General features: G+C 38.0%; 1 protein-coding gene across 1 annotated transcript in view; it reads left to right on the top strand.

The window, feature by feature from the left end:
- The window catches only part of LOC150108245 (clotting factor C-like), a 368,054-nt gene that overhangs the window by 29,460 nt on the left and 315,309 nt on the right, over positions 1-23,285 (top strand). The window contains exon 3 of the mRNA XM_090415698.1: positions 19,118-19,278. Coding sequence (XP_090271824.1) covers positions 19,118-19,278 — 161 coding nt within the window. The remainder of the gene's footprint in view (positions 1-19,117; positions 19,279-23,285) is intronic.

Here is a 23,285-nt window from a genome sequence, read left to right as displayed (position 1 = left end):
TAGCTGGAACCCACCTGAATCATGGAAGAGAATAACTTGTATCATGATGATTCGTGCCCGCCATCAAAATAAGGATATTACGACTGCTGCCCAATGCTCCCTGAATACAGTAAAAACAATCAGGCATGAACTAGAGACTTGCAATGGTGACTACGAGGATGTAGCAAGAAGAAAGATCCCTAGCAGACGATCTGATTGCGTTCGTACAGCAGAATTCCTCGCAAATCTGCAGGAACAGGTGTTGAAGAACCCTGGCATTGGAATTCGGGCTTTGTTCGTGGAGTTGCTAACTGTAGTCAAGCCCTGGATAACAAGGGTAGCCAATGGTAGGCCGTATGTATGGCAGCAGGATTCGGCCCCTTGCCACACCTCTGGGAAAAGTCAAAAATGGTTGTCTGAAAATTTCTACGACTTCACCAGTCCAAATGTTTGGCCTCCAAACTCCCCAGACCTTAACCCCATGGATTATTTTGTATGGGGCGCAGTTGAAAAAGACACCAATCGCACTTCCAGTAATACAAAAGCCCAGTTAATGGATAAAATTAAAACAGTTTTTGCGGCCCTTCCCAGGGAGACTGTAGCATCAGCTTGTTCGAGGTTCCGAAGCAGAATTGAAGCTGTGATCGATGCTAATGATGGTTATTTTGAGTAAATCTTGTTGATAGTATTGTAATTAACTCTGCCTGTAATGTTTTTTTGTCAATTCATTAAATTTAATAGATACAAAGAAGATTTTCTTTTTCCTTACGAAACTGTCAAATTTATCCCGAACACCCTGTATACAAGATCCACCATAACGTCAGATATTCACTCAATTCTGCTCTCACATATTCCACTCAAATTGCACCCACCTCACCTGCTGAAATATATGCTATTATTAAGAAGTTCAAGAACAAAAAAGGCTCCTGGACCCAGTGGTATCTCTAACAAAGTAATAAAGCTTCTACCACATAGAGCTATTGTCCATCTGACAAATATAATTAACTCCATCCTTCACTACAAACATTTCTCTTCCTACTGGAAACTGGTGGACATAATAGCAATCCATAAACCTGGAAAAGATCCCAAATTGCCTCAAAATTACAGACCAATCAGCCTCATCTCAAATCTCGGCAAAATTGCCGAGAAGGTAATTCTTACCAGACTCCAGGATTCAGTACTCCGATTAAATATCCTGCTTGAGGAGCAGTTTGGCTTCCGACAATCGCATAGCACCACACAACAAATACACAGATTAGTGGAACACATTATCACGGGTTTTAACTGGTGTCAATGCACTGGGGCTGTTTTCCTTGACATAGCCAGTGCATTTGACAAGGTTTGGCATTATGGTTTGCTATTCAAACTGATATCATCTGGTGTACCAATCGGAATCATTCATCTTATAAAGGCATACCTCTACGATAGGCGCATGCAAGTCAGGATGTGTGGGGTAGTCTCGACACAAAAACGCATCTTGGCAGGAGTTCCACAAGGATCCTTACTAGCACCAGTGCTATTCTCCTTATACTTGTATGATATACCGCACAATCCATTATCTTCAATTAAAGCTATATACGCTAATGATACAGTGATATTGGCCAGATCTTTAAAGCCTCACCTAGCCATCAAGAAACTGCAAGAAAACCTACTGCTAATCGAACAATATTTCTCCAAATGGCAACTCCAAGTGAATCCCCTGAAGAGTGGAGCCATTCTATTCTCTAGAAGATCGGTACTTCCTAAAGAAGATATTCTCCTTTTCAACACTAAAATTCCGTGGAAAACTGAGATTAAATATCTTGGTGTGACATTGGACAGAAAACTGACTTTCAGCTCCCATATCAAGACTCTCTGTACAAACACATCAAAAACCATAGCCCAGCTCTACTCGCTAATTAACAGAAACAGTAAGTTGAGCACCAGAATCAAACTTCTCATATACAAACTGATGGTTCGTCCAATACTCAGCTACGCTTCACCGGCCTGGAGTCATACTTCAAATACTAATATTCTCAAATTACAACGTATCCAGAATAAATGTCTCAGAATGATCCTGGGTGCCCCATGGTTCATCCAAACTGTCCAGCTACATCGGGACACAAATGTCCCCTATATTTACACTTTCATGCAGACTATAGCAATCAAATTCTTCTCAAAAACATCTGTGCATCCCCTAACAAACTGATCCAACTGGCTGCAGATTATGACGCAATGGATTATTTCAAACATAAAAGACCTAAAGCCATCCTAAACTTCAACACTGAGGACTAATCCCCTAGCCTACTCAGGGCGAGCAATTAGCTCATAAACTTTCTCCACTCACAGTTTCTCTCAAGATAGCCGGGAATATGAAAAGCTTTTGTTTCACCCGTTATGTCAGTAAAGTTGATAAAGTTGATAGTATGAGGTAGCAATATCCCAGAAGAGGAAAGTCACTAGTGCTATTTCAGGTACATTGCTGTTTAACCTGTGCGTTAATGATATTGGCAAAAATTTGGATGGGGATCAGTATAATTATTCTGGTTTTATGACCACATGTTTATTAAAGATAACTGTTTTTAAAACTAAACAAGTACTAAAAACAACATTCGACAAGTTTCGTTAGTCGTCAGACTAACATCTTCAGGGGTTTGGTTTTGGTTTTGATGTTCACAATACCAACAAATGAACTAATTTTCATAATTTCTAGTAGTTTGTGCTTTAAACTTTTAGTTCTCTTTACTCCTGAAGATGTTAGTCTGACAACTAATGAATCTTGTCGGGGGTTGTTTTTAGTTCTTATTTAGTTTTGTAAACAGTTTTCTTTAATAAACATGTGGTCACAAAACTGGAATAATTATATTGAAATTCTTAACCACAGAAAGCTCTATTGGATAGGGGATCATAATAAATTTAGTTTAATCCTTTATCCAAGTGTAAGCAAACAAAGTTTGCGCCTGAAGTATCTTCAGGACTGAGGCAACTCGTGGTAAAGATGGACCAAGCTCTCATCACTACTTGTCTTAGTCTCTCCCATAATGCAAAGCACATCTCCTTGCAGACATGTATAATGCTATGCATTAAGGGAAGGGCCACTACCCAGATTGGTTTCGACCTTTATTGAGGTCTCGTCAATGGGAACCAGACCCAGAGGTGGTGATACTAAGGTGGAAGTAATGGAGAGGTCATATTTACCTATATGCATGGACTATTGTGCCCAGATTTGGTCACCTGGTTTTCAGAAGGATGAAGAGATGTTGGAAAGGGTCCAAAGGTGATTGACTAAGATAGTTTCTGACCTCTGGAATGTCGAGTATGAGGAAAGATTGAGATGTAATTTTCAGAGTCTGGTGGACAGGAGGAAGAGGGAAAATATGATAGAATCCTACAAGTTGGTAAGGGATTGTTATAGGATCAATGCTGGAGAAGTTCTACAGAAAATAGTGGGAGATCCGGGGAAAACTAGAGGTCATCCCTGGAAACTGTATAAAGAGGGTGTGAGTAGGGGAATGAGAGGCAGTTTCTTTTCGTGCAGAGTTGTGAATGATTGGAATGCCTTGCCTGAGAGTGTGGTGTCTGCAAGGAGTTTGAATGTGTTTAAGGCACGGTATGATGATTTGTGTGTGTGTGTCATAAAAGGGTCCAGATGAGTCTTTGACTCCATGAGGTCTTGGGATAATAATAATAATAATATACGAGTTGCCAAAAGGTGTCTCATCTTGATATTAAATTACTCTGGATTTAGAGAAAGATGTTGGAAGTGTTTTTTTTTTTGCACTTGGTTAGACTATAATAAATTTAGTTGAATCCTTTTTATTCAGTTGTTTGCAGATGATGCAAACGGGATGAAGTATGAGGTGTAGAGCAGATGTTCTGGCCTTACAAGACTTGAATAGATTGAGTGAATGGGCATGGGAGTAGTAGATTCCAATTCAATGTTGCAAAATACAAGGTTTTAAAACTTTGGAAAAAAAAGATGGGATGTAAAATTTTCGTTTGGTAGGAATATATTGTTGGAGGCAGAGGAAATAAGAAACCTTAGGATGATGGTGGATAAAGATTTAAAATTTAGAGAACACATTGCCAAAATTATAAGGACAAAACAAATTCTGGAGATGATGCAGAGGACACTGACTTGTAGAAGTAAGAAGATTCTGGTTCTGTTGTATAAGGCCTTGATTAGGCCACACATGGGCTGCTGTGCACACAGTATAATAAATTTAGTTTAATCCTTTATCCAAGTGTGAGCAAACAAAGTTTGGACCTGAAAGGATCTTCAGGACTGGAGTAAGGTAGTACAACATCAGGCAACTCGTTGCAAAAGTGGAGCAAGCTTACTCCTATCCCAGTATCTCTCATAATGCAAAACACATCTCCTTGCAGATATGTATAATGTTATGCATTAAGGGAAGGGCCACTACCCAGATTAGTTTCGACCTTTATTGAGGTCTCTTCAGTGGGAGCCATGCCCAGATGTGGAGATACCAGGCAGAAGCAATAGCAAGGTCATCTCTGCCTATAGGAGTTGCCAAAAGGTGTGCCACCTTTTTTTTTTTTTTTTTATTAAATTACTCTGGATTTAGAGAAAGATGTTGAAAGTTTATTTTTCACTTGGTTAGACTATGATAAATTTAGTTTAATCCTTTATCCAAGTGTGAGCAAACAAAGTTTGCACCTGAAAGTATCTTCAGGACTGGGGTAAGGTACTACAACACTAGGCAACTCATTGCAAAGGTGGAGCAAGCTTACATTACTTCTATCTCAGTATCTCCCATAATGCAAAACACATCTCCTTGCTACGCACGGATTTGGTCATGTGATTTTCAAAAGGATAAAGAGATGTTGGAATGGGTCGAGAAATGATTGACTAAGGTAGTTTCTGATCTCTGGAATGTTGAATATGAAAAGATTGAGAAGTTGCAATTTATAGAGTCTAATAGATAGGGGGAAGAGGCAGTGATATGATAGAGATGTACAAGTTAGTAAGAGGTTTGCTATAGGATTAACCTCTCGACCAGCCATAATTTTCTATAGACGTCCAGCTAAATCTGGATACGATTCTGTAACACCCATAGAATAACATGAATAAGAAGTGCAATTTGGTCTCACTATTTTCCACCTTGTAGGGAGATTAATATTGAAGAGGATTTTCATAAAATAGTGGGAGACAAAGCGGTCATCCCTGGAAGCTGCATAAGGAGGATGTGAGCAAAGGAGTGTTTTTTTTTTTGCATGGAGAGTTGTGAATGAATGGAATGCATTACCTGAGAAATGTGATGTCTGCAGAGAATTTGAATGTGTTTAAGGCAAGGTATGATGAGCTGTATATATGTATATATGACAAAACGACCTCTTAGATGAGTCTTTGACTCCATGGGGTCTTAGGAAAATCATGATGATAATAATTATGTGACTTCCATTGGTCTGGCAAAATGGCTAATCTGGCAAGACTAACCAACAGTGATGAGAAATTGGTGGAGTACCAGTATCTGCTAAACAGAGGATTTAAGAGTGTCCTAAGATGATTCTTCAAATAATCTCATGAACAAGTTAGTTGATTGTATATCTATTCTTTCCAGTTGAAGGATGAATGAAGATGTAATGACCTTGAAGTTCATTTCTAGCTAAATCAGATTTTCTATGTGGCTGATTCTTCTGATGAAATATTGGTAAACTGGTTGCCAACTTGATCAAGTGGATGATATTTCTACTATCCAATGAGTAAGCCATGGGTTCAAATTCTAGTACAGGCATGAATGTTTGCAAATGTCTTTAAATGGGAGATGAGTGTCATCACTTGGTGTTAGACCACCATCCTATTCATGGAAGGCCTGAAATGGCTTTAAAGTTCCATATTCTCTGGAGCAAGATATTACTAGTCTAGCAATAGTACTAATGTAAATTTGTTTACAATAATTTTTGGTGAGATTTGCATAAAATAAAAAAACACTGTAAATAAAGATATCACATCTACACTAAATAGGATATCAGAGGAGAGATTTCTGTTGTTGAGTATTTTTGAAGTAGCTGTGAGGTGTGTTTTATATAGGGATCATTATATCTACTAAGGAACTAATGGATAGGCCAGACAGTATACAGCCTGTACCTGTCAGTTGTCATCCCACCTTCTTGTGGAGTGACATGTTTCCACAAAAGGGGCTCAGGCAATTCATTCTGCCGTAATTTTGGCAATGTGTTCTCTAAATTTTAAATCTTTATCCACAATCATCTCTAAAAGGATATCTTCTGTTCGGTGGAAACCAATTAGCCCACCACTATGTGGTGGATGACCATCATCAGCCTGTGTAACACCACCTCTGCTTATTGGAGCCCCTAGTGTAGCAATTGCCATGTTTAGTGATTCCAGTCCCCCCCCCCCCCCCGTCTGTTCTATGCAGTGTGACTGATACCTTTCAAGGGCATACCAAACATACTTAGAGACTAATTATATAAGAATCAGTATATTTATTAATGGTCAGGCCAAACAGTATACAGCCTTTACATGTCAGTTGTCATCCCACCTTTTTTTTTTGTTTTTTGTGATGTGGAATGGTTTCAAAAAAGGGACTCAGACAACTCAGTAAGCATTCTGCTGCAGAAGGATATCTTCCTATTTGGAGGAAACCAGCTAGATCCCACTATGTGGTAGATGACCATCATCACCAAGTGAAACACCAACACTGTCCTCCTTGGAAGCCTGAAGTAGCAAATGCCAGGTTGGCAGCTCCAGATCCCCCCCCCCCCCTCTCTTCTCCATGCAGTGTGAATAATAGCCTTCAAGAGTATGCCAAACATACTTAGACCCCACACTTCCTCCAGTTCAAAGGTGCAGCAGTAAAACAGTACTGCAGGTGAACTGCTGGCTAGCATATGGGCCCACTCTGTCAGGAGGCATCTTGGTCAGCCTGCACATAATCCTGTTACCACATATTCTTCCAAGTCATGCATGAAGGATGCCATCTGAGTAGTGGTATGTGGGAAGTATTGTCAAGCTTGTATTATGGCAAAGTGAGTAGTTGCACTCTGTATGGGAATCATCTCCAAAAGTATGTCTACTTTGACTACATGTCTTTTCTATCTTTTTATCTGTTATGTAATCAAAATGGTGTCACTTCAGTTAAAATAAACTTCCCTCAAAAACTAAGTTCTACAAAGATGACAAATCAAACAAAATATTTTTTGTTATATATATCAGCCCCCCCCCCCACACACACACAAAAAAGAGGTCTCAAGACCTATGACAACAGTACCATGTGTGGGCAAGTAGATAAAAAGAGAAAGGAATTTCTTGATGTGTTTTTTGAAGACATGCAAACTGTAATCATTTGGAAAAACAATGGGAGAGGGAAAGCTGTTCCAAATAGCTGAGGTGTAGGGAATAGTGTTGACATGATTGAATGATTCTATATGATGCTGACAAGCAGTAGCTGCTTGTGTTTATTTATCATTAAAGGAAAGTAGTGGGTTTGTTCAGTGAAGCAACACACATACACATGACCCCCCCACCTCACTCACTTCCTCTAGTGGGTGAGGGGGGGGTCATCAGGCAAATTCCTCATTTCTGAATGCAGTCAGTCATTCTGAAGGAGGTCTTAGGTACACTCCAAATGTAGGATCAGTATTCTAAGGTTGGCAGATTTGAGCTTTATAAAGCGTCAGGAGTTGAGCAGGAAAGAAGTATAGTTTGAAACAGAAAAGAATGCTAAGCTCTTTTGGAGGTTGAAGAGGATATGAACCTGATGTGATTGATGAGATTATGGATTTGGCATTGATGGTGAATGTGAATAGATGGCCAGATGGCATATTGCCAAAGTTAACAAATTGGCTCAGCTCACAGGATCACTTGGATGTTAAAGAACATCCAAGTGATCCTGTGATGTTCTTTAACATCCAAGATCACTAGCAGGAATGAAGAAGTTTCATCATCCCTTTTTTTTACAGGACCATAGTATGAACATATCTTTTTTATAAATGTGGCTCCCACCCAAGAAAGGTTTATTTGTAAACCTATAGTACATTCATACCATGGGTGGGCTAAAGATTTTCTTCTATTTTTACTGTTTTTTTTTACATGTTTTGTATTTTTTAATTTATTTTTTTACATAGCCTGTAAATCCTGCTCTAGAGACCAAACATAAAACTTTTTTCAACCCACTTCAGGCCTCTAGTACATGAGACAGTATTTACTACTGCCACATATTTACATCTGCACTAGTGCACAAATTTGATTGCTCTTGCATTTCTTACTGAATGGGAAAGTAGTAGAGAGCATTTAAAGGCAAGTGATCAAGATGGTGAATGTTCCCTATGAGCATTCTGAACAAGTCTGTGAAATGATGCATCATAGGATCATTCCACAAAAAAAAAAAAAAAATGAAGGATTCCTATCTATGAGGAGACATTGAAGATTTGTAAGTTACAAAAATTGGTTGATAAGCAAAACGGATGTAATATGATAGAGACAAATCTTGATTGAGACAAATAAGTTACTAAAATGGTTTTATAGGAATGATGCTGAAAAAATATTTTTAATACATGATAAAATGGTAGAGAACAAGAGGTAATCCCTGGAAATTGTGTATGAATGTGATTATCTGGAGTGTGATGACTAGATCTTTTAAAGCTTGGAGAATAGTGAATGAGTGGACTCAGTTGAGTTGTTAGTCCTTTGTCAGTGAATGAGCTTAAAGAGAAGTATTATTATTACGGGAAAGGGAGTCTGGAAACTTCTGATAAATGCCTAGAACAAAAATGATATTAAAGCAACCGATATAATCACAAGAAAGACCATACGAGGGTATATGAACATAAGTTACCTTACAATAATGACCTTATATTACTTGTTCAGATGCCAACCAGAGTACTTGATAACCCGAACAACTCCCAAACACCCAAGATCTCTTCCTCATCAATGACCCTTCCAAATAGAAGTAATTTGTCTCTATCATATTCCATTCGTTTTGCTTATCAACCAATTTTTGTAAGTTACAAATCTTCCAAATACACAGTGAATGTTGTGAGTCCCCCCCCCCCTAGGTTCACCCTCCTCCCCCGATGCAACAGTGCTTACACAGCCAATCCCATACAGGAGTAGTTTGGCATCATAAGAGTGCCAAGTGAGACAACCTCTGCAACTTCTATGTCTCATTCCCATGGCTGGACTACTGCTTCCAGCCTTCCAACCCAAACATATGCACTGAACTTATAACCAAAGTAATCCTTACCGGCATGGAAACATACATTTCTCACAGTACTCTGACCTGCCATTCCCCAACTAAACCCTGGTTTTTGAAAAGATGGACCTGCACACAAATGAAAAGCAAAACATGCCATCACTGTCAATTCAAGAACTACATCCTCCTTTAGAGCTTATACCCAAGCCCGAAATAGATGCAAAAAAACAATCAATGCTTCCAAAACAGAGTTCGAAGAGCAAAAAGCAATAAGTTGGCAGCCTGTCTAAATGGCAGCCGAGTCTTTTGTTCCCTCGCCAAAAGCAATCAGTTGTAACTTCTGTCCAACAATATTCCCACCCTATCTTTTTCTGTAGGTGATGATGTAATAGCTCTATTGCATCATCACCTATAAATAGCTCTATTGCATCATCACCTACAGATAGCTCGATTACATCATAACCTACACAAAAAGCCACTCTAATCTCACACTTTGCTTCCAATGTATACATAATTGACAGTGGTAAATGTCCCCCAACCATTCCAGATGCCCAACATAGAATGCACAGTATATCCCTTTGCCAGAAAGAGAACCGAAAAATACTGTCCAAATTAGACACACTAAGAAAGTCTTCTGGCCCTGATGGCATTCCTGCAATTGTCTTGAAAGTTTATGCATCAGAACTGACTCCTATCCTATGTCACCTGTATATACTGTCTTACTCCACTGTATCTGTCCTACAGCCTGGAAATTGGCCTATATTAAACAAATTCCCAAGAAAGGTGAAAAGTCACTGCCCTATCTCACTCACTTCAGTCCTGTCTAAAATAATGGAAAAAATCACCAATTTCCAACTCCTACACTACCTTGAAGGTACCCACCTAATAAATGACCACCAGTATGGATTCCTTTACTGCTGATCAACAAGAGATCTACTCACATATGTCAGCCATCTCTAGACAAATGCCATGGAGAGGTTTGGCAAATCTCAAGTGTTTGCAGTTGATATCTCTAAGTCATTTGACCAGGTCTGGCACAAGGAGCTACTAAGCAAGCTGCCATCATTTGGTCTGTCTCGAGTGCCCCTCAACCTACAGAACATCCACCACCACCGCCGCCCTGAGTTCTGATCTCCAAGCCATCCTCCATTGGGTTTCCGATAACCTTGTCAATTTAAATGCTAATAAAACTCAGCACTGTCTTATTTCTCATAAAAAAAGAACCATTTTGCCCAGTATTATTTTAACAACACCCAAATTTCCAGACAATTTGAGATTTCTCTTCTTGGAATTACCCTGATATCAAGCCTCTCCTGGCATAAACACATCAGAACCATTGCATCCTCAGCTTCAAAAAAACTAGGATTTTTTCCGCTCAAGATGCTACTTCACCCCTGAACATCTGTTAACCTTATACAAATTAGAAATCTGCCCAGCTATTGAATACTGCTCTCACATAATGGATGCCCCCCCCAAAAGCTCCCTCAGAATACTTGATTCAATACAGAGGAGAGCAATTAGAGTTATTAATGACCCATCTCTTACCAACTCTCTTCCCCTACACTTTCACACAGACGTATGGTTTCTGCAGTATGTATATTCTACAAATATTTCCATGGGAAATGCTCATCTGAAATAACATAAATAATTCCTCCACTCAGTGCTAAGCTCGTTGGAACACATGCAGCTGCTGTTCAACTTCTCTTCACAGTGCACCTTGAAACCCACAGAACAAGTTTCTCTTTTCCTCCCCTTTCATCCCTGCAACTGCTATACTGTGGAACAGTCTTCTCCCTGTTGTGTTCCCCAAGGAATACAATATACAGTCCTTTAAATCAAATGTGAATAAGTACCTCCTTTTCCAACCCACTACCCATATACAGTACTAATGTATTATAAGTTGATCAACCACCCTCTCGTGTTTGGGCAACATTAAAAATAAAAGTTACCTTTGTAACTCTGCCACTAGTAAGTTCTTTCTTTTGGTTATATCAATTGCTTTAATATCATTTTGTTCTAGGTTTTTATTAGAACTTTCCAGATCCCCCCCCCCCCCCGCCATATTATTATAAAAGTATCTCCATGGAGTCAAAAGTCTCATTACGGGAGATCAATTATTCACACAATACCTGTCATACCTCTCCTTAAACTCATTCACTGATGAAGCACTCACAACCACCTCTGCAACCCATTTCACTCACTCCCACACTCCAAGCAAAAATTCTAGTCCTAATACACTTGCTAACCATGCTCTTGCATAATTTCTATGGGAGACTCCCTCATTCTTCTTCTTCTTCCTTCCTGCCATGTACTGAAAAGTCTTCAGTATCAATCCTATAAAATCCCTTTAATAACTTATATGCTTTTATCATGTCTCCTCTATTTTGTCTATTAGCTTGTTTTTAAAGCCCTCAGACTGTTACATGGAACATTCCATAGACCTGCTACATCTTTGTCACTTGCCTCTGGATCCTTTCCACAATCCACAACTTCTTCATCCCCATGAAATCCCAGTATCCAGATCAGCTCGCAGTAGTCCAGATGTGACCTTATTCAAGCCTCATATAGGGATATAATAACTTCTCTATTCCTGCTTTGTGTTCTTCAACAACCACGTAATCTGATGTGCTGGCTAAGCTTCAACTCCTCTGTCCATAATCATCCCCAAGTCCCTGCCCTCATCAATTTCCTGCAGTTCATTTCCATCAATATAGTACACAGCTTGAGATCTCTTCTTCTTAGAAATACAATTTTATTAATACAGACCATTTTAAAATAAAACTTATATTAAAGCCTACCAGTTTTGCCAGCAGTATAATAGAAATACAATTTCTGCTGGAAAAACTGGTGGGCTTTAATATAAGTTTTATTTTAAAATGGTCTGTATTAATAAAATTGTATTTCTATTATAAAACGACCAAATATGTATACTTTAAATCGTTCTGCTAGTCTATTTAAGTCTTTCTGCAGAATCTCTGCATCACCTTCATTTACCACTTCATTTACCTTCCCACTTTTGCATCATCAGCTGAATATTTCCTATCAAATCATTTTCTATATCACTGATGTACACATTAACCACAGAGGACCAAGTACTGAGCCTCATTGCACATCACTGGTGTCCTGCCTTCTCCTGAACTCAACTCCTCCATAAACCATTCTTTGATATCTGTCTATCATCCATCTTCTAATCCAAATCACCAGATTCATATCCATCCCCATTTGTTCCAATTTATGGAATAGAGTTTCTTGTTGAATCCTATCAAATACCTTTGCAGCTAGCAGTATCACCAAGTAACCATTTCCCTTATCCAACTCCACTGTCACTTTATTATAATAAGTAAGCAAATTAATAAGGCAAGACCTACCCTTCACAAAACCATGTTGTCCCTTATAAGAGCATCCCATTCCTATACACCCAGTTCTGAATTCTGAAAGACGGAATTCAGGACTGGGTGTATTAGGAATGGGATGCTCTTATAAGTGACAACATGGTTGGACAACAACAATTTCTCCAATACCTTAACCATCACTTCTGAGATGCTGATTGGCCTATGTCTTGGATTCTTTTATGCAGGACTATTTTGCCTTTTTTCCACTCAATTGCCAGCTTCCCAGTACTGTGGCTTAAACAGCTCGGACAGAGGAGCTGATGATTCCCTTGCACATTCTTGTAATTGTTGTTGTTGTTGGATTGTATTACATGTATTACAATCCTTGTTATACACTGGCCAATATTCCATCTAATCCCATGGCTGTGTTCGTATGATAGGTATTGTGTTAAAGATAGTTGTTGTGGGTATTCCACACCATCTGATGAGTGCAGTTTGTGAATGTGTGGGATGAGTTTGAGGGATGAATGTAACTATAAGAGTGATGGACTGCATCTGAATGGTTTTGGAGTGAGTCATCTGGAAAAGCCACTGCTATGAGGAGATGTAATGAGTGATGCATGCATGATATCAGCATAAGTGTGATGTAAATAAGTAGGAGAGTGGATGAGGCAATATTAATGTGATTGTGAATGGAGATGAGAATGCGAGAACAAGAATTCAAGTTGGACAGGGATATAGGGTGAACCTGGAAGATAAGGGAGATGCAGTGTAAGGAGAGTAAATTCTGATTGTAAAAAAGGAAGAAAGATAAGGGAGATGCAATGTAAGGAGAGTAGATTCTGATTGTAAGAAAGCAGTAATGAATGTATGTATGGGATATGGTCAGCATTGGAATGGAATGGCCTGGAATACTTGGGGGTACAAAGGACAAAAGGTGAGCTGACAGAAGCTAGTGTGGTGAATTAACAGATGAGGGGAAGCATGGATAGAACTGGTTATAGACCAAGAAATTAATTGTTATGCTTATTTATGAATGACAGAACCATCAGAAATAAGAGAGATGAAATTGCTGTGTTGATTGAGTTTATTTGCCTGAAAATATTGTAGTTGGTATAAGTGAAACAGGGTTTAGATGAGAATATTTTGATGGGAATAGAAATGGAAGGATATGATATTTCATCAAGTTAGGAAGGGCAAGAAGGGAGAAGGAGGAGGAGGAGTGCTGCTGCTAATGATAGCTATGGAAGTATGTCTACACAGAGTTGAGATTTAAGGGGAAAAAGTGGAAGTGGTTTTGAAGCAGTATGGTGTGAGTAGAGGTTGACAGAATAACATATTTGGTTTGGTGTTGCTATATGTTGAGAAATGTGGAAGGCAGAAACCAATAATGTATAGGCAACTTGGCTTAGTGAGTAAGTGAAGGGTGATTTCAATTATGGCAGTATTGATTGGAATGCAAAGATAGTATTAAGGAATAAGGAGAATGAATTTCTTGAGTTCTTAAGAGACAATAATCTTAGGCAATATGTAATGGAGGGCACACGAGGGTTAAGAGTCTTAGAATCTGGTCATATCATCAGAGGATGCGATTGTTAATGAAGTATCAAATCTTCCCCTGACTGGTGAGAGTGACCATGAAGTGAGCACCTAGGTTGTTGCCAGTTATATGAGAACATCTCTGAAGAATAGATATATGTGGAACTATAAGACCAGTGATTATGAAAAGCTTAGGAGACAGTTGAGAGCTATAGCATAGAAAAAAGAGTTGACTGGAAAGGAGACAGATGCTGCTCAGACATTGATAAAGAGCTATTTAACAGCAGCAGTGTTTGAGTGTATTTCAAAGGTCAAAAGACTAAATAAGATAGGAATAAAATAGATGGATTAATGAAAAGATTAAGTGTGAAATCTGGAAGAAGGCACTGTGAAGGCAACACTAAATGAATGTTGGTAATAAGTTCCATGAAGAATAAAAAAACAGAAGGCCAGAAAGGTGATTTTTATCTTGATTGGTAAAGACTGCAGAAGTGAGTATGAAAAGAAATTAGCTAATCAAGCTAAGAAAAATCCTAGTGAGTTCTTTTGATATGTGGGTGGTAGAAATAAAAATGACTATGGGAAGATGATGCTAGTTGGTAACTGGCAGATTGATAACTAATGCAGAGGATATAGTTGAAGTATTCAATGATCATTTTATCAGTGTATTTTATCTTCATCAAGGCAACATCATGAGAAGCTGGTGTGTAGAGGGAATAGTGCATGAGGGACTGATGGTGAATGAGCATATATAAGGAATTAAGTAAACTTGATGTTAATAAGGGAGTAGGACATGACAATATATCACCACGTGTCTTGCTCTCTGGAATTAATAGCACTTTTGGCAACCTGTTTAACATGTCTCTTGCAACAGCACATGTCTCAAAGGGATAGAAACAGAGAAAAATTGGTTCTACTTCACAAAGGGTTAGTGGGATAAGACTAAGACCATAAATTATAGGCCAATCTGTATGTCTGGAGTTGTTAAGGTCATCATTTGGAGGGTTAATGGAATATTTTCAGCACTGAGAAAGGATTAAAACTACTTTTAATGTTTCCAATATTTCGTCTCAGTCACCGAGACATCTTCAGGGATTACAAATAACTTTTGTAACAACACACTTAGAGAAGTTGATGAGGATTAGGATTAAGAAATGGGTTGATAATACAGTATTCTTTATGATTGTCAGCATGGGTTTGTTAGGTGGATTTCATGCTTTAGCTGATTACAACAAGGTGAAAATTCATTAGATAAAGGAGATGCATATACAGTGGTGCACTTGAATTTTTCAAGCACCTTTGATGGCCTACCACATGACAAGCTAGCAGCTAAATTGACACAGACTAGTGAATTGGATAGCTATTTGGCTGTCAGTTATGTATCATCAGGTTGTGTATGGAGGAGTGGTATCTCAAAAGAGGAAGGTCACTAGTGGAGTGCCACAGGGATCTGTTTTGGGACCATTATTGTTTAACTTTTATGTTATTGACATTGGGACTTGCTTAATTGGATATATATGCAGCTGTTTGCCAATGATTCAAAGTTGGAAAGAACTATGAAAATTAGAGCAGATGTGACCTTGCAGAAGAATCTCAAAACACTATGTAAGTGGACAAGTGAGTAGTGCTATCAGTTTACTGTTGCAAAATTTGGCAGGTGAGGTTGGGATGCAGAGTATTCAGTTAATAGAGAAATTTTGAGGATGGAAGAGATAAGAGTTCTAGGAGGGATCATTGATAGAGACTTGAAATTTAGGGATCGCACTGCTAAAATTGTAAGAACATTACATTGGATTATGGCAATAATGAGAAGGACATTGACATGCAGAAGCAAAGAGGTTATGGTTCCCTTGTATAAGGCTTTGATCAGGCTACATTTGGATTACTGTGCACAGATTTCATTGCCTGGTTTTCAAGGGGATGTTTTGGAGAGAGAGAGAGAGAGGGAGTTGCATGTCATGCTTCTCACCATTGCAATTTGTGATCTAAAGAAGTTAGGTAGAAAATCAGCACTCTATTAATAATTTCAATAAATTAATTATGTTTTTTTCCTTTTATTGTTATTTATACCATAAAGCACTATTATAAATAATCAACACCTAATGTTATCAATATGTATACTACTACTAATCCCACAATTAACTGGGATAAAGCCAGCCACCATACCCTCTTCAGAAGAAAACTTTTTTTTCTCAACATTAAAGAATCCACAAGTGACTTCCTCAACAGAAGCCATGGTTTCTGTTGAGGAACCATTGTTTAAATCCAAAATGATGTCTGGAAATCACAACTTAAATCCCTTAGTGCATCACAGTTTAGCTTTAACAATTAACAATTACCTACAGACCCTACAAAGAGGCAGCTGACTCATGCTATGTGTTACTGTAGTCTCATTTAATTTGTATTGGATTGTTTCTCTTCTAACAATTTATGTTTTAGCATAAACAACTTTCTTCATTTCTCTCATTTAAATAAAGTTCTGAAGAAACGACTAGATTATAGGTATGGGAGTTGCTGTTTTTTTTTTTTTTTTTTTTTTTTGCATTTTCCTCCCAATAGTAACGCTACCAGGAGGTAATTTATTCCTGCATGCTCCATTGCATACAATGCATATATTACATGTAGCTTCCAAGTACTGATTAACATTTACATTTCTAATTTTGTATTAATAATCATATTTACATTTATATTTTTCCATCTATATGTACATATTCCGACTTTTGACTTTTGTATCCATATTTATATTTATATTTTTATATATACATATATTTACACTATAATTCATAGAATATCAGTAATTTATGTTACTTTACAATGACTGATAGTTAATCTTATTGGCAAATTTAATTAGTTCTGAGGTTAATACTGTTCGATTAGTCTCTGTTTTGACACTGGCCACTTGTCTCCAGAAGTAATGACTTGTTGCATTAGGGGCATCTGTATGTAGTCCAGTAGCTGGCAGTTGTAAAGTATATGGTCAACAGTCTGTTGGAGTTGTGAACTACAAATACATGATGGTGATTCCAGGATACGGAATCTGTGTGAGTAGTGTCTTAGTTTTCCATGTCCCGTTAGTAGTGTGGTTAAACTTGAAGAAATGGCGTGTTTTTTCAGCTGGAGTCTGCTTCTGATGCTAGAAAAGAATTCTTGTGTTGATGATCCATTTATTGATTTTTTCCATTCTTCTTCCTACAAGTCTAGGCTTCTTTCTTCTACAAGTGTTTTTATAGCAGATTTCGAGTACTTTTGGTAACTCGTTTCTAGCTGCTTCTTTAGCCAATTGATCCGCTTTCTCGTTTCCTGCAACCCCTGTATGTGCGTTCACCCAGCAGAGCTTGATTTCCCATCCTAATAGAGTGATATTCCAAACTAGCTTTCTTGTCTGTTCTATTAACGCTATATGGTTGTTCTGGTTTTTTATGCCGTCTATAGTGCCTCTACTGTCACTGTAAATTGTTGCTGTCTTTTAATGAGAGGTGTTGACTTTTAATTCCTGGAGATATATAAGTGAATGAACTATAGCAAGTTGTTCTGCTTGGTTGTTGGAACAGAGAGGATGCAATCTAGAGCAGCGTTCTTGTATAATGGATTGCCTGTTATATGCAATGAAAGAACAGCCTATTGTTCTCAGATTTGGTCCCCAGGATTTGAAGGGGATAATTTAACTGTGGATAGGGTACAAAGGCAGATAACAAAGATGGTTTCAGAACTATACAATGATAGTTATGAGGATCGGCTGAGGGAATGTCAACTGCAGAGTTTGTTGGATAGAAGAAGAAGAGGTGATATGATTGAGACTTTTAAACTGTTGAGAGGTGGTTACAATGTTGACACTGGGGAGTTCTTTCGCTTGGTTGAACAGCAGGAAGGAGTGATGACAAGAGGCCATCCCTGGAAGTTATGAAAGGAAATTGTGAGCAAGAGGGTGAGGAGTGGTTTCTTTGTATGGAGGGTGGTTGAACCATGGAATGCATTGCCTGATGGAGTGGTGAGAGCGATTTGGTCAATGAGTTTAAGGAGTGGTATGATAGACTCTGTGTTTCTTGGGGGGGGGGGGGGGACCTCCCCTCAATGAGTCTTGATAGACTTTGTGCTTCTTAGGAAGGACCTCCCACGATGAGTCTTTTGACTTTATGGAGGCCTGAATAATAATAATAATAATAATAATTCCCTCCAGTTTTGCTTCTGTCAGTGTATATATGGAATTCGTAACTTTCAGAGCTTTCCTTCTCCTTAATATTTGTTTCTTTGTATGTGTGTGTGTGCACAATGGACTGAAACTAAGGCAGAGTCTATTATATATAGGTTCATTACACACACACACACGCATATACATATATATATATATATATATATATATATATATAGTGTGTCCGCTCTCCAACCAAGAGGCTGCGGGCTCGAATCCCGCCTTGACATGGATGTTTGCAATTGTCCTACAAACTTGGTGTGGAAAGGGAATCTGTGACCCTACCACTTATTCTAACAGAAGACATCATTGCCAAAACCATGTGAGGTACGGCAGTGACCATACGACATCTACGGACGTCAAATGTGAAAAAAAAATATATATATTATATATATATATATATATATATAATAATATATATATATAAAATATATAAATATATATATATATATATATATATATATATATATAAGTAACGAACTGTGTTAGTTTCATTTGAAAAGAAGTGGAGAAAGTTTCTTGTATCCTTAATGGAATTTGAATATAGGTCTTTCCAGCTAAAGCTATATGTTGTTGTTCCACTGCATCTTGGACTATTCCCAGGTTGGTGGTCTATACAGCACTATTTATATAACACTGGTTGCTATTCCTACAAATGAAAGATAACAGACAAGTAACCAATATATCAAGACAGATCTTATGATTTTTGCAATGTATTAAGGATCAGGAGCAGCCTTGGGATGCTATATTATTATAGGCTTTTATAAAATAAGTCCCACTTGACATATTTCAGACAATCCTGCTTAGCAATCAGTTGGCCTAACCAGTGCCTTCTGAGCAGTAGGTTGTTAGTGCCAACAGTACATAGTTAATCATATAGAACTTACACATCACTCTATTATTCTTAATTTTTTTCTTTGCAGATGTACTTACTTCTATAGATGGAGAAATAGCTGTAAGCCATGTAATGACAAGAAACCTGAAATTGTCTGTCCAAATTATGCTCGATGCCAGGAATGCAAAATTGGTGTTGAACAATGTATAACTTGCCCTCCTAACAAATATGGGCTTTGGTGCAGTGGTGGTAAGATCATTTTTGTATTGCATCATAATTTCAGTTTTATTAATTCAAGATGATATGGAAATCCTTGAATGGACAAAACCGAATAGATAAAAAGTATTTTTGTAATTTTATTTATTTTTCATCCATTTGGATTGTTCTTATAGTATATTTAGTCATATATTCTTTTCAACATATCCCTTTCACTTAAATTCTCAGCTTTAGTGGAGGGAAGAAAGAAAGTCAGAAATCTGCTGATGAATTCCCAAATTTTTTTATCAGATGGGTGTGATATATTGATAATTTATATATGTTGTATATGCCTGAATGATATATTATATATTAAAGATGACGAGAAATTATATTCTTGGTTTAATCCTTTATCCAGGTGTAAGTAAACAAAGTTTGCACATGAAATATCTTCACGACTGGGCTACTTGTATATAGAGGCTAATGACTTCATGTCACTTGCTATCTCTGATCAAGGGTATTTTAATAATAAGATGATACACCTTTTCACTACTTGTATATGGGAAATATATAACTTCTGCATTATTTCAACCTTGATATCTATTCTGGGTCTGACTCCCACTGATGATACCTCAATAAAGTTTGAAACCAGTCTGGTAGTCTAACTAAGTGGAAAAACTTTCATCTCTCTCTCTCTCTCTCTCTCTCTCTCTCTCTCTGATCCTTTAAATAAAGCTCTGAAGAAATGACTAGATTATAGGTTGGGACCTGCTGTGTGTGTGTGTGTGTGTGTGTGCGTGTGTGTGTGTGTGTACGTGCGTGCGTGTGTGTGTGTGTGTTTTCACTGCTGTGGAAAGAAGGCAAAATACCTCTCCACAAGATAAGCTGCCACACACAAGAATATAATTTAGTGCACTATTGTTATTGATACTTCCAGTGAATTGTGGATAGATATTCAGTTATTTAGTTGTTAAAATACAAGGGTGGTCAGAAGTTCTATAAAAGTTTATGGCCATAAACCTAGCCTTGAAGATGATCCATGTGAAGGACATCTTCACATGGATCATGTGAAGATGTCCTTCACATGATCATTGATCAGTGCATGATATGGTATTATGGATGACCATCAAGTCAAAGTGCGTGAAATTGCTGAGACTATAGGGATTTAAAAAGAACGTGTAGGATATATTTTGCACGAAGAATTGCAAATGAAAAAGCTTTGTGCAAGATGGGTGCCGCACTTGCTCACAGCAGATCAAAAACACACTCACATGAAAATCTCTGAACAGTTTTAACAGGTAAGTCAGGAAATAACAGAAATCAGGTAAATGATGTTGTTAGTAAAAAGAAAGAAGTTATTTGGTATGGTGATTCTATAATAAAACATGCTATAAATGAGCGAGTTATAATATCGAGTTTTCCTGGAGCGAAAATTAAAAATCTAATGCAAGCAATTCAAAAACAGAAGAGAAAAAAGTAAATGAAATTGTAGTTGTAGTTGGTACAAACGACTTAACTGGTGATAAGTTCAGTATGAGAGAGGACACGAAAGGGTTGTTGGAAGAAGCAAGAGTAAAGAGTGAGAAAGTGAAAATCATCAGTATTTTACCTCGCTATTATAAAAATGAATTAAGAAGAAGGGCTATAATGGCAAACTATTCGATGTGTAGGCTGTGTCGAAGCAATGGATGCAAGTTTTTGGATCTGTGGAGTGAGTTTGAGGGAAGACTGGATTTGTATAAGAGGGACGGCCTACACCTGAATGTGTTTGGTATCAGGAGTCTAGAAAAACTAATAACTGGTATGAGACCTAACACAGAGAGTCAGTAAACTAAATTATAAAGGGGAAGAATGGTGTGAATGTAAGAGCGACAATGTTATATAACTGTGTTAATGACACGAATGGTCTTTGTCATGGAAATGTTGAGGAGAGAATGATTTCGGGTTTGCGTTCGTCCAGTTTGGACTCATCAAATGTGTGTAGACATCTTTTGCACACATTTGATGAGTCCGAACTTTTTTTTTGTGTGTAAAGCATTACAGAATAGAAATCTGTAAGTTGTCCAACTGTGTCAGGCAGACTCCTAGCCTGTTTGTTCTTTTGTATTGTCTTGTCTGCAGTCTGCCTGACAAGAATAGAAATTTATCAGAAACAAAGGGATAGAGTTTGTTGCCTTAGTCAATATGTTGTGACCTCATGTAGGTATTAGTGAGACCTGGCTATCAGAATCAGACCTACTAACTGGTATCAAGTGTCAAGGGTACAGTATTTTTAGGAAGGATACAGAGGATAGGAGAGGAGGGAGTGTGCTGCTAATGATATCAGATGACTTGAATCCAGTTAGAGTTGAGACCTATGATTGTAGTACTACTGCTAACAGTATTTCGTGTGGCAATGAGTTTGAAGCCATCTGGTGTGAGGTGGAATCTAACAAGATCAATTACATAGTGGGGTGTTGTTACAAACCTGGTGGATCGGTTGCTAGTGATGAAGAAATGCATCACCAAATAGAAAAGATGTGCACGAAAAGAGTAATCATAATGGGAGACTTTAATTATCCAAATATTGATTGGGTATTTAATTATCCAAATATAGAATCTCATGAGAAGAATGAAAATGCATTTATTGAGCTGTTGCGGGCCAACTTCCTCAAGCAGCATGTGACAGAAGGAACTCGAGGGTAAAGAGTGTTAGATTTGATTATAGTGTCAGAGGGTGTTTCAGTTAAAGACGTAACTATTCTGCCTCTAGTTGGTGACAGTGATCATGCGGTACTCACTTGGGAAGCGACTAAGTTTATGAATGCTCCATTCAGAAAAGGTTACATGCTGAACTACAAAGCAGGAAATTATGACCAACTGAAGAGTATACTGAGTTCAGTGGAATTCGATTGGTTGCTAGATGGAAAGAATATCGACAGTGCATGGGAAGCATTTAAACAATACTTAAATGATGCAATATCAGAGTGTGTTCTGAGAGTTCAAAGAGTAAATAGAGTAGGAGTCAAATGGATGTGTAATCTTATTAAACAAGAGATTCCTAAGAAAAGGACAATGTGGAAGGAATACCATTTGTATAAGGATGACATCTGTTATGAACATTATAAGCAGCAGGCCAGAATAATCACAACTGTTGTACGGAAAGCAAAGTCTGAGTGTGAGAAGAAACTGTCTCTGCGTGCTAAAGACAATCCACAAGAATTCAATCAATATTCTTTCATGAATATGAAAGAAAACTCATCTGAAATCTCATTCCAAATGGTATGACATTTCAGATACAGAAGAAGTTGTTCAGTTAATGAGTGCCCATTTTGTTAAAATGGGCACTCATTTTAACAAAATGAGTGCCCATTTATCACTATCAGCCTGGTGAATGCAACATTGAGCTCACTGTTACCTTTTCACTAGATGAAGAAATGCAGGCCTGTGAGACCGAGGTATTACTGCTGTTGCACAAATTGAATAAGAATTCAACAATAGGGACTGATGGGATACCAGCACATGTGCTAAAAGTGTGTTCAGCTGAACTGGCCATTCCTTTTGTCCAAGATATTTAATATGAGTCTCAGAATATTCTGCAGGAATGGAAGGCATGTATGGTAATCCCATTGCACAAGGGTGGTGCAAAGATCGATATATCCAACTATTGACCAATTAGTATCTCGGGAGTGGTGGTGAAGATTTTGGAAAAATTGGTTAGGGCCTGCATTCAGAAATGGATGACAGTGAATCTATACTTTGCAATGAGCAACATGGGTTTACTAAGGGAAAGTCATGTTTTAGCGACTTGCTCACACTCTATAACAATGTTACCATGCAACTAGACAAGGGGAATGGATACACCATGAAACTTTCGGATTTTGCTAAGGCTTTTGGCAGAATACAGCATGGTAGACTGTTGCATAAATTGGAGAAAATAGGTTTGGGTTATACAATATTAGCATGGATAAGATGATGGGTGACTGACTGATCCCACACCTGTGGCTGTCCAGAATTGCGGAGCTAGAATTATCGTCTTACTATTAATACAAGAAGACTTTAGGTGGGATGAAGGCTGGTCC

The sequence above is a fragment of the Typopeltis vanoorti genome, chromosome 3, assembly GCF_054136105.1.
Source record: "Typopeltis vanoorti isolate ZY-2024b chromosome 3, IOZ_Tvanoo_1.0, whole genome shotgun sequence".
NCBI lineage: Eukaryota > Metazoa > Arthropoda > Arachnida > Uropygi > Thelyphonidae > Typopeltis > Typopeltis vanoorti.
Note: the sequence above shows the minus strand (reverse complement) of the source record. Positions and strands in the feature narration are given on the sequence as shown.